This window comes from Erpetoichthys calabaricus, chromosome 11 (genome assembly GCF_900747795.2).
Source record: "Erpetoichthys calabaricus chromosome 11, fErpCal1.3, whole genome shotgun sequence".
NCBI classification, from domain to species: Eukaryota; Metazoa; Chordata; class Cladistia; order Polypteriformes; family Polypteridae; genus Erpetoichthys; species Erpetoichthys calabaricus.
In genome coordinates, this window is record NC_041404.2 from 59,841,071 (window position 1) to 59,853,365 (window position 12,295).

General features: G+C 40.3%; 2 protein-coding genes across 7 annotated transcripts in view; one reads left to right on the plus strand and one right to left on the minus strand.

The window, feature by feature from the left end:
- LOC114660439 (serine protease inhibitor Kazal-type 1-like) overlaps positions 1–12,295 on the minus strand; it is an 821,621-nt gene that overhangs the window by 386,371 nt on the left and 422,955 nt on the right. The window lies entirely within an intron of this gene.
- The window catches only part of LOC114660438 (serine protease inhibitor Kazal-type 1-like), a 565,538-nt gene that overhangs the window by 196,173 nt on the left and 357,070 nt on the right, over positions 1–12,295 (plus strand). For 2 of the 5 annotated variants that reach the window (XM_051934263.1, XM_051934262.1), the window contains exon 2: positions 10,594–10,668. The exons of 2 other annotated variants lie outside the window; for them this stretch is intronic. In XM_051934263.1, coding sequence (XP_051790223.1) covers positions 10,617–10,668 — 52 coding nt within the window. In that variant the 5' untranslated portion in view covers positions 10,594–10,616. The remainder of the gene's footprint in view (positions 1–10,593; positions 10,669–12,295) is intronic. One more of the 5 variants, XM_051934264.1, reaches the window with a different exon arrangement.

Sequence of the window (12,295 nt, forward strand, 5' to 3'; positions counted from 1 at the left end):
TAAGTGAGAATTTGATTTTTTGCACTTTCAAACAGTAAATAATATCAGTTACCCACTGACTCAGAATAGCAGAGTTAGGATTCTTCCAGTTGAGCAAGATAAGTCTCCATGCCAATAGTGTAGTAAAGGCAATCACAGTTTGTTTGTCCTTCCTCACTTTAAGCCCATCGGTGAGCCCACCAAACACAACTGTTAGTGGAGGGATTGTGACACCAACGCTGTCTGAAAGGCATTTAAAGATTTTGGTGCAGAATGATGTTAATTTGGTGCAGGTCCAGAATGTGTGGCCCAGTGAGGCTGGAGCTCGATTGCAGCGTTCACAGATTGGATGTTGCCCTGGAAACATTTTGGACAATTTTAAATGAGACAGATGTGCTCGATGTATAATTTTGAGTTGAATAATTCTATGCTTTGTGCATATGGAGCTCGAGTGGATTCTGTGTTGCTGCCTTCCACTCCTTTTCTGAGATGCTGAGTGAGAGATCCTTTTCCCATTGTCCTCTTGGATCTTTGAAAGGGAGGGACTGTAAAATGGTTTTATAAAGTACAGAAATGCTGTCTGAGTCCTCGAGACTGATCAGTATTTTTTCCGGCATAGAGGTAGGTGGGAGGTGAGGAAAATTGGGCAGGTTCTGTTTAACAAAGTTTCTGATTTGAAGGTAGTGAAAGAAATGTGTGGCTGGAAAGTTACATTTGGAATGTAATTGTTCGTAGGATGCTGTGACATTGTCTATGTACAGATCTCTAAGTGATTTAATCCCAAATGTTTTCCAGACATTAAAAACTGCATATGTTTGAGAGGGTGGAAAAAGGTGGTTCTCGTGCAGAGGTGCCACAGATTAAAGCTTCTCTATCTTAAAATGCTTTCGACATTGGCTCCAAATTCTGAGTGAGTGAAGCACAATTGGGTTATTAGTATATTGGCGATAACTTGTACTTATTGGGGTACTAAGCAAAGAATATAAAGAAGTACTGCAGGATTTTATTTCTATTGCCAACCAAGCCTGTGTCTGTTCATCTATTTGTGTCCATGTCCAGGTTTTTTTTGCTTGTATATTTGCTGCCCAGTATTAAAATTGAAAGTTAGGTAGAGCCATGCCACCTTCTGCCTTAGGTCTTTGTAGAGTCGCTCTTTGGATAGGTGGATGTTTTGAATTTCAAATAAATTAGGTTATGGTTGAATCTAATTTCTTAAAAAAATTATTTATTGATGTATATTGGAATGTTTTGAAATAAAAAGAGAAGCTTAGGGAAGATATTCATCTTAACAATGTTAATTCTTCCAGCTAAAATGAGATGAAGAGTTGGCCATCTATGCAAGTCTTGTTTAATTTTTTCCATGCAGACAGCAAAATTTTTGATAAAGAGCTTTATGTTTACTTGTGATATTTACCCCTCGGTTTTTAAACTGATCTGTGATGACAAAAGGGAAGGTGTCCAATCTAATATTGTGTGCTTGAGAATTCACTGGAAAGAGCACACTTTTAGTCAAATTAATTCTGAGACCAGAAATCTTTTGAAATTCTCTAAGTGTTGTTAGGACTGCAGGCTCAGTATTTTGTGGGTCTGATATATACAGTACCATATCATCTGCATATAAAGAAATTTTCTGTTCAAGTCCTTCTCTGATAACCCCCTTTATCTCATAAGCATTTTTACAATGAACTGCCAGTGGCTCAATGGCAATTGCAAAAAGCAGTGGTGACAGGGGGCATCCTTGTCTGGTACCATTCTAGTTCTAGTTTAAAGTAGTCTGAATTAATGTTGTTAATACAAACTTAAGTTTCCGGATTGGTATACAGTAGTTTGATCCATGCACAAATGTTTGAGCCAAGCCCTAATTTCTCCAATGTAGTGAAAAGGTAGTTCTATTCAATCATATCAAATGCTTTTTCTGCATCCAACGATAATATCTCTGGTGTGTTTGACTTTACAGGTGAGTATATTACATTAATCAGACATCGAAGATTGGAAGCTAAGTGTCGGCCTTTAATAAATCCTGTTTGATCTTGTGATATTACCAAAGGCAGCACATTCTCCACCCTTCTAGCTAGGACTTTGGAGAATATCTTAACATCATTATTCAGAAGTGAAATTGGTCTGTATGATGTACATTGTAATAAGTCCTTATTTTGTTTAGGACAGACAGCAATTAATGCTTGGCAAAAAGTTTGAGGTGAATTTTATTGTCTCTAGCTTCTGTAAAAGTTGCTAATAAGAGGGGAGCTAGTTGAGTGGAGAATTTCGTATAAAATTCAGCAGGGTAGCTATCGGGGGCCTGCTGCTTTCCCACTGTGAAGTGACTTTATAGCATCTTGTAATTCTGATAGTGCCAGGGGTTTATCCAATTCCTCTGCACTGAAAGAATCTATTTGTGGTATCTGTAATGTATCCAGAAATGCATCAGATTGTGTTTTGTCTTCTTTAAACTCAGTAGAATATAAGGATTTATAGTAGTCTCTAAATGTATGCATTATATTTTTATGGTCAATGATTTTGTCTCCATTTCTGTTGGTGATTGTTGGGATTGCATTGCAAACTTCTTGCTTGTGGATTTGTTGAGCTAAGAGCTTACAGTATTAGCTTTCTCTCCATGTTCATAGTAATGATGTCTTGATTTAGAAATTAGTTGTTCTGTTTCTTTAGTTGTCAAGAGGTTGAGTTCTGAATGCAGAGCCTGCCTTTTCCTACGAAGAGCCTAACTTAGACTCCTGACATGTTCTTGGTCTATTCTAGTAATTTCATTGATTAGCTCTGATACCTTCTTGGTTTCCAATTTATTTCTGTGCGAAAGATAGGAAATAATCTGTCTTCTTAAGAAGGCCTTTAGAGTTTCCCAGAGTATTCCTGCAGAGACCTCTGAGGATGTATTTGTCTTTAGAAAAAAACTGATTTGTTTGGATATAAATTCTGTACAGTTCTCATCTGCTAATAAAAGTGGGTCAAGACGCCATCTGTGAGATGGGTATGTGGGGCATAATGATTTTAGCCCAAGATCAAAGGGGCATGGTCGGAAATAACAATAGCGTCGTACTTGAAAGATTTAATTGTAGGTATGAAATTGTTATCTACAAAGAAATAATCAATTCTTGAGTAGCAATGATGCACTGGTAAGTAGAAGGAGTATGTTCTTGAGTTTGGGTTAGAAATCTCCAGGGGTCTGATAAGTTGTGGTCAGTTACAAACTGTGTAATTGTTAGATGTCATCGTCCCTGTGGCAGGAGACCTATCTAGGTCTGGATCTAAAACACAATTAAAGTCCCCAGCCATTATAATTTTATGAGTGTTTACCTTGGAAATGGATGAAAATACATTTTGTATGAATACCCTATCATCGACATTGGGTGAATAAACATTTCTCAAAATCACTTTACAGTTAAATAAATTGCCCATGACAATCACATATCTCCCTTCAGGATCAGATTCTACATCTGACGCTACAAATGAGACAGTTCTAGGTATAAGAATTCCCACACCTCTAGTTTTCTTTGTAAAGCTGGAATGGAATATTTCGCCAGGCCAGTTTTTTTTTTGCAGCTGGAACTAATCCTTGCTTAATAAATGGGCACCCTGTAAAAATACTATTTTAGCATTTAAACCTGTTACGTGAGAGAATACTTTCTTTCTCTTTAATTCGTGATTCAGACCTTTAACATTCCAGCTCACAAAGTTAACTGCTCGGTCATGGAGACATTGATTCTGAATTTGTGATGTCATATTGTAGTCTTAACTGAAAATGAAACAGCTTTGACCTAAATTTCTAATTTTCCCAGGAGTTATTGCCATGAAGCCTATTGTTACGTTGGCACTTATCATTATAAGGATTGAAAAGATAGATTAGATATAGCTTGCTCTCTTTCTCCCCCCCAGTCCCCCCCATTTTGCCTCCCCACTTGAGGCTGGACCCCACTTCTCAAAGTCCCAGTCATCTGACATTCCTAGAGACAGAGAACCCTCCTAAACAAAACAAGCCCCCCAGCAGCGGCGTATGATGATTGAAATTAAGATATCTAATGTCAATAAAGTCCAAATACTATAAGCATAAAATATAATCTTCAACAGTCTTGAAATATTAAGATAGTAAACCCAGGGAATGGTGTTAAAAAGTAACCCTGGATAAGCATAGCAAGCCCTAATACAATGATAGCAGTAACAATAGACTAAGGGTATGATGTTAAACAGTCTCCTAAAAAAACAGAAACAGAAAGTGGCCGAGAAGGGAAAAGGATGTATAATTACGTTACCAGTATCATTGCAAGTGGATCAGACAGCAGTAAGATCTTCTTTTCCATGCCATAACAAAGTGCGACTCTCAATCGTATTTCAGAAGAGTGTCGGGCTCAGTTTTCTTAGCTCTTTTTCTGCTTCCTCCGTAGTGGTGAAGATGTAATGCTTGCTTTGAATGTCCACTTTCAGTTTGGCAGGATAAAAAAAGGCTGTATCTGATCTCGGCTTTCCGTAAGAGCTGTTTAATGTTGTAAAAAGTGACTCATTTAGCAGCTGTTGAGGGTGAGAAATCAGGGAAGATACGAAAGTCCCCAGCCATTATAATTTTATGAGTGTTCACCTTGGGAATGGATGAAATACATTTTGAATGAATTCCCTATCATCTACATTGGGTGCATAAACATTTATCAAAATCACTTTACAGTTAAATAAATTACCCCTGACAATCACATATCTCCCTTCAGGATCAGATACTACATTTGATGCTACAAATGAGACTGTTCTATGTTTAAGAATTTCCACACCTCTAGTTTTCTTTGTAAAGCTGGAATGGGATATTTGTCCAGTCCAGTTTGTTTGCAGCTGGAACTGATCCTTGCTTAATAAATGGTCCTACTGTAAAAATACTATTTTAGCGTTTAGACCTGTTAGGTGAGAGAATACTTTTTTTCTCTTTAATTCGTGATTCAGACCTTTAACATTCCAGCTCACAAAGTTAACTGCTTGGTCATGGAGACATTGATTCCAAATTTGTGATGTAATTTTGTAGTCTTAACTGAAAATGAAACAGCTTTGACCTAAATATCCAATTTTCCCAGGAGTTATTGTCATGAAGCCTATTGTTATGTTGACACTTATCATTATAAGGATTGAAAGGATAGATTAGATGTAGCTTGCTCTCTTTCTCACCCCCCCCCCCCCCATTTTGCCTCCCCACTTGAGGCTGGACCCCACTTCACAAAGTCCCAGTCCTCTGACATACCTAGAGACAGAGCCCCTCTTAAACAAAACAATCCCCCCAAGAGCGGTGTATGAGGATTAAAATTAGTCCAAATACTATAAGCATAAAATATAATCTTCAACAGTCTTGAAATATTAAGATAGTAAACCCAAGGAATGGTGTTAAAAACGTCACCCTGGATAAGCATAGCAAGCCCTAATACAATGATAACAGTAACAATAGACTAAGGGTATGATGTTAGTCTCCTAAAAAAAAAAAAAACAACAGAACCAGAAAGTGGTCGAGAAGGGAGAAGAATATATAATTATGGTACCAGTATCATTGCAAGTGGATCAGACAGCAGTAAGATCGTCTTTGCCATGCCATGACAGAGTGCGACTCACAATCGTATTTCAGAAGAGTGTCGGGCTCAGTTTTCTTAGTTCTTTTTCTGCTTCCTCCGTAATGGTAAAGATGTAATGCTTGCTTTGAGCGTCCACTTTCAGTTTGGCAGGATACAAGAGGCTGTATCTGATCTCGGCTTTCCGTAAGCGCTGTTTAATATTATAAAAAGTGGCTCATTTAGCAGCTGTTGAGGGTTAGAAATCAGGGAAGATAATAATGTACTTATTTTCAAATATAATCTCTTGTTTTTGTCTGAGAAGTGACATCACATTAAATTTAGATTGTAATTTCTCGAAGTGCACGACCAAAGTCCTAGGTTTACAGGTATTTGATCCCCGTATGCGGTCAGCTGCTGCTATCTCGGTGTCTGATTTAAAGTCCACTCCAATTATTTTTGAGAATAGTTCAGCTACGAATTTCACTGAGTTTGGACTTTCACGATTCTCAGGTAGAACTTTGATTCTAATATTATTCCTTCTGCATCCATCTCCCAGAACAGCAAGTCTGTCTCCGAGTCTTTTGCATTCGGAATTCGCCGCTGTTGCTTTTCCATCAGTGGTAGATGCCAAGTGTTCGGCTATTTCAATTCGAGTCGTGAATGTCTGCTTAACGTCTTCCAGCTGATCAGCAAGTGCTTTCAGTTTACATGCATTTTCCTGAATGTGTTCCTCAATTTTTTCCAGTATACCTTTAAAGGCTGCCTCAAAGTGATTATATACACGTTTCTCCAAGTCTTTATTATCCTGCCGCAGCTCCAGCTGCAGCTTCTTGTTTGTCTTCTCGCTTGTCTTGAACAAACCATTATTTCTTTATATCTTTTTGAATGTCTTGCTTGAGCTCATTTATGGCTGTGGCCATTATAGCGATCATTACCTTCAGTTCGGACAGATTGTTTCGGCTTTCGTGAAGTGCCAATCTCAATTACAGCCGATGCTTCCAGCTCGCGAGGAGTAGATGAAAACATGGACTGCAAGGCCATTTCCAGTATCAAGTGATCTTCTGGATTCAGCGAGCTATCGTGAACTGCATCACTTGCACATTCGCTCCCATTTTCGCTCTCGACTGGAGACGATGCAGAGGAGCTGGATTCTGGGAAGTCTTTGCTTCCGCCTGCCTGTTCCACGTCAGTCTCTGAAAAGCTGTACGATGAACTTGGACTTCTTACCTGCCTAGGCTTGGATGTAGCTTTTGATATCGTTTCTTTCTGAGCCCCCCTTTCTTGCCACTCATGTTTATATATGCTTGCATATACTGTAATAGAACCTCCTTGGGATGGGTAAATACAGGATAATAAGAAATTAGAAAAAAAATTACACCGCTGATAACAGAGCTCCGCTTCAGACCGTCCATCTCCCATAAAGGACGAGAAGAAGAAGAAATTTGAAGTTGATCATGAGCTTGTGTAACATTAATGAAAATGGCCAAGTGGTGTCACTAGGGAGGTGAGTGTCAAATGCTTCGAAGCTTCAATAGGATTTCCGACACAAATGATTGAAATGTTACTATGCTTCGTGAGGCTTCACAAGGCCAATGTGTTTGAATAAACAATTCACACACAAGAATTACCTCATTTCTAGATCTTGGGTACCGATTGTAAAGAATCTGAATTTGTTCATCAAGATATTCTTGAGAAATGGAAGTACAGTGGGGCAAAAAAGTATTTAGTCAGCCACCAATTGTGCAAGTTCTCCCACTTAAAAAGAAGAGAGAGGCCTGTAATTTTCATCACAGGTATACCTCAACTATGAGAGACAAAATGAGAAAAAAAAAAATCCAGAAAATCACATTGTCTGATTTTTAAAGAAGAGAGAGATGATATTCACAGCAACAACAGTAAGCAGAGCCGTCTCACTGGAATGGCCGTACCTGTGACTTTAAATGAGTGACCTGCAAGGGTTCAGACTGAGGAAGTGGAGGAAGACGTTCACAGTGGGTGGCACGGTGGCGCAGTGGTAATGCTGCTGCCTCGTAGTGAGGAGACCCAGGTTTGAGTCCAGGGTCCTCCCTGCGTGGAGTTTGGGTGGTCTCCCCATGCCTGTATGGGTTTCATTTTCCCCACAGTCCAAAGATACACAGGATTGGTGAACTGGCAATTCTAAATTGTCCCTATTGTACGGGTGAGGTACAGTGTGTGTGTGTTTGCCCTGCAATGGACTGGCGCCTTGTCCAGAGTTTGTTCCCTGCCTTGCCCCCTATGCTATCTAGGAAAAGACTCCATCAGACCTCCTGTGCCCCTGTTGAGTAAAAAGTGAGTTAGAGAGTAAGATGTCTAAAGTGTGACATTGTTATCACTATGAAAGGCGCTATATAAAATCACAGATTTACAAGTTGCATTTCCACCTCACCAACTCCTTGTGTGATGCTTTGTGAGTCCTGCCAAGTGTCACACGTCCAAACTGCATTTGTAAACTACCTTGAGGTGGTCTTCACTATGGAAGGTGGTCTATAACATCAGTGAGTCAGTCCTAAGAGTCACTTCACCTGCCAATGCTGACTTGGTAGAAAATATCCAAAAACTTCAATTGTATTGGAACAGCAAATTAGGGTTCCACTCGACCTTGAAAGGTGCTATATGAAACCATAAAGTCACAAATTGAGACATCACAGCTGACTTATTGTTTGACTTTTATCCAGAAGTATCCAGAATGTAAGAATTTAGAAAGATGTGGAAAATGAGAAAGTCACAAAGCTGCTCTCAGGATGAAGACGCGTGGAGTCATGAAGTTCAGCAAAGGCAGTGACTGACGTTCAGATGTTGATTACAGTTCATAAAATGCTCACTAATGGTGTAAGCGCCATTCACATTTATATTGATGTGCTTAGCAGACGCTTTAGTCCAAAGCAACTTACAAAAGAGTTCAACATAACTGAGGAGACATCATGAAATGTGACAGGACAAGGGTACAAAACTGAGCATCACAAGAGAAGAGTATGAAACAAAATGTCTTGGAGTTACGTGTCCAAGGTGACAAAACCTGACAAAGCCATAATCAGTTAGATAGAAACTCACCAGACAAGAGTCTTCAGAGGTTTCTTCAACACGTTGGGGAAGTCAGCAGTTTGGATGGAGGTGGGCAGTTTGATCCATCAGACAGGAGCTTCACATGACAAGAGTCGGAATTGAGATTTAGTGCCAGGCAGAGGTGGCCATTCAACAGCAGTCCAGAGTGGTTGAGAAGGACCCGAGGACCTCACGAGTGTCTTCACACACATAAGTTCATATCCTTGGTGTTTGTATACAAAGAAGTCAGTGGCTCAGAACCTAATATGTCACTCTACATCAAGCCAGTGTAGTGATCTGATGTAAGCAGTGACATTTGCCCACCTCAGCTGGCTGAACGCCAGACATCCTGCTGCATTTTAAAACATCTGCAGTGACTTGGTGACACATGACGGTACTCCTGCCAGCAGAGAGGTCACAGTAGTTCAGATGTGACAAGGCCAAAGCCTGAACCAGGAGCTGTGCTGAATACTCTGTCACATATGGTCTGATCTTGTGGATGTTCTACAGAGTAAAACTGACAGACCATAGTAAGGTGGTCCTTGAAGGACAGCTGATCATCAGTCGTGACAAACTAACTTAGCAGGTGACAGTGGTAGTGAGCCAAGCTGACAGGGAACAGACTGAGGAGCTTAGATAACAAGATGGTCGATCTTTGCTAGGCTGAGCTGCAGATGGTGTTCTTCTATCCAGGTTGCAACATCAAGGATACGATAGATATGGCTTTATCGATAAATTGTATTTTATTATTATTAAAGCACGGATAGGTAAAACCGTAGAACTGCATGACAGGGCCTTGTAAGGAGGTGTTTAGTGACAAGAGAGAGAACCCAGCAGTGATCCTTGGGGCACTCCTGTGCTTGTGTGACACACCCTTGGCATCTCTGCATCTCTCCATGCCAGGACACATCACAAAATCTGCCCAGGAGGCAGGTGTCAATCCTGGTGGCTGATCATGTCAGAGTTAGAGGAGAGATCAGGCAGGACGAGCAGAGATGATACTCACAGCAACAACAGTAAGCAGAGCCATCTCACTGGAATGGCCGTCCATGAAGGCTGACTGATTAGAGTCAAGCAGACTTGGTTAGAAACAGGAGAAGAGAGACACGGGCCTGTGATGAACAACTTTAGGTGGGACGAGATGGGCATCTTGAGGAGAGGAGTTATTGGGGTCTGTTTGAACAACACAGGAAAAGGGCCTGTGAAAAATTCAGATTTCACAAGTCCACCCTGTTTGTTCTCAAAAACAACAATTACAAGAAAACTTTACGTTAAGGAAAAGATTCAGGTAAGTCAACACCAGCATACGGCTGACGATGATAAAGCAACATAACTGAAATCAGAAGGGTGAGCAGAAGTGTTGACAATGACATGAGTGACAGGTGACAAATAAGCCACCAAAGTACATTTAAAAATACAACATAAAAAGATGATGATAATAAGAGTTATTCAGATATCAGATACTGATAAGAGCAAAGTTGGGCAGAAAGAGAGAAGATCAGTAAAGCAGTCAGCATCCATTACTGATGTCCAGTCTGAGGCTAAACCAGGATCAGCTACTGGGGTCTTTTACAGGCCAATCCAGACACCATAATCAGGCATGAGAAGGATTTAGTGTGACGGAGCAACATGTCTGTCACCTGGCAGGGTCCTCACTGGGCTGTCAAGAGCGTATCGAGGGTTAGGGGGGGGGGGGGGGGAATGGTGACAAGTTATAGAGCATCAGCCAAGTCATTAATACAGGGGGCTGAAAGATTAGGGGAGCACAAGTGAGGGGAGTCACCTGAGAAACTGAGAATGAAGAGTCACATCAGGGAGCACACAGATAGATAGCTGGTGTGGCATGTGCTACGTGGCCTATGTGACGTGTGCATCTCCAAGGCTTTTCATAATTTAAAATATTTTTGAATTTTCGTAATTGGGAGGCTTATGCCTGTAAGGTGTTTTTTTAATTCATTTTCCTGATATGCTGCCTTATAAATTGAGGACAGAAACGTTTTGGGCAGCCAGTCTGAGTCTGACACGCCAACGAGACGAGTCGAGATGTCTGCCATGCGCCTCCTGCTGCTGTGCGTCACCTTCATTTGCCTTTCAGGTGAGATTCCTGCTTACTCAGTTCAAGTCTTTTCCACAGTTGCCAGTTCTGTGACAAACTGATAGAAGTGATTTGGAAAAATTGGCTTTAAGAAGATTTAAGGGGAATTAATTCAGTTTTGTTCAAGTTTAGTTCTGATTTCTACTCATGTGGGTTTTGTGTGTTCTCTCCTTGTGAGTTTTGTTACTGATGATCTGTTTTTTTTTTTTCTAAAATGAACAGGTTAAAAATGTTTAATTTAGGTAGAGTTGTGTTTATAACTTTACACACCCCTGGCAGAACCTGTAAAATGTTAGCCATTTTAATAAAATACGAGTGGTCAGACAAAGCCCTCTTCTTTTATTAGGAGGAGTGGTCAGGTAAAGATTTATATCAATGGGGAGAACACGCAAAGTGCATGCAGGGAGGACACGGTGTAGCGAACTCCCCTAATTGTTGGATGAGGAGCCCGACACACAAAAAAAACCTCCTACTCTTAGGAAAAATAATACTATTATGTCCGAAAACCGACAGAACCTTCGACCCAATTTTGATGTCCCGAGATGGAGTTGTTTATGAATTTATACAAAAAAGAAATAATCACCCAACAGTTGTTTAACCAAAACAAAAGAATATATATTATAAATCAAACCAATCATAAAACACTCTTTAAATCAATCCTTATCCAAAAATAAACACTAAGTAATAGGCCACCCCCTTTTACCCTTCTATAATATACAGAAAGAAAGCCAGGAAAAGAAACAGAGATATATCCTATTTATCAACAACTCCAATATATTCACAGTAAATATCCGTAGGAATACACATATATTAAGTTGATTTAAAGTCTCTAGCCACACGGCCTGGGAAGTCCGTGAATAATCCAGCAATCCAGTCAACTACGCTCCGCTGACTAGTAAACTGTATTTATAGATAAAAGGAGCAATCTCACCGGCTTGGCGACAATTCTTTGTTAAAAGCTGAAATCCGTCTCACCCAGGAGTCTTAGCGTTAGCGTCCTTCCATGGCCGCTGCCCTCATCACAAATGCAACTTAAAGTCGTGCACTCCGAAGATCCTTTCCGATTAGCCCACACTCCTTTTCGTTGCATCCAACCGTAATTTCTGAACCTTCCGTGCTTTACCAATCACTTCTTTTACCAATTCCGTTCTCCTTCCCAGATACTTCTTTAAACAAACTTTCTTCTTCCTCCTCCCTCCTCCCTCCTCGCTTCTTTCCTTTTTTCTTCTCTCCTTTAAAACACGCGCCTCCTTGCCTTTTAAAGAACATTCTTCCTCTTACGTCACACCAAAGTTATTTTAGCAAGGACCCACAGGCGCTGTTTGGACCCCTACTCCCCTTAAAGAAATATCCCACAGTCAATTATTCCTTTGGACATAATCGCTAAAGGAAGCAAGCGGCAGAAACAGTTAAAAGCACACACAAAAATAAAAATATGTGACAACCGTTACAACGGGATGGGAACTCCGATATCCTAATGGCTGGCAGCAGCACTACCACTGCACCACTGCGCCACCTGGGTTTTATATAATTTATGAAGAGGTATAAAAGGCACTATATAGTACAGAGAGTATATAGAGAGACATGAAAGACTTTAAAGGACAGATAACTATTGAAAGGCATTATA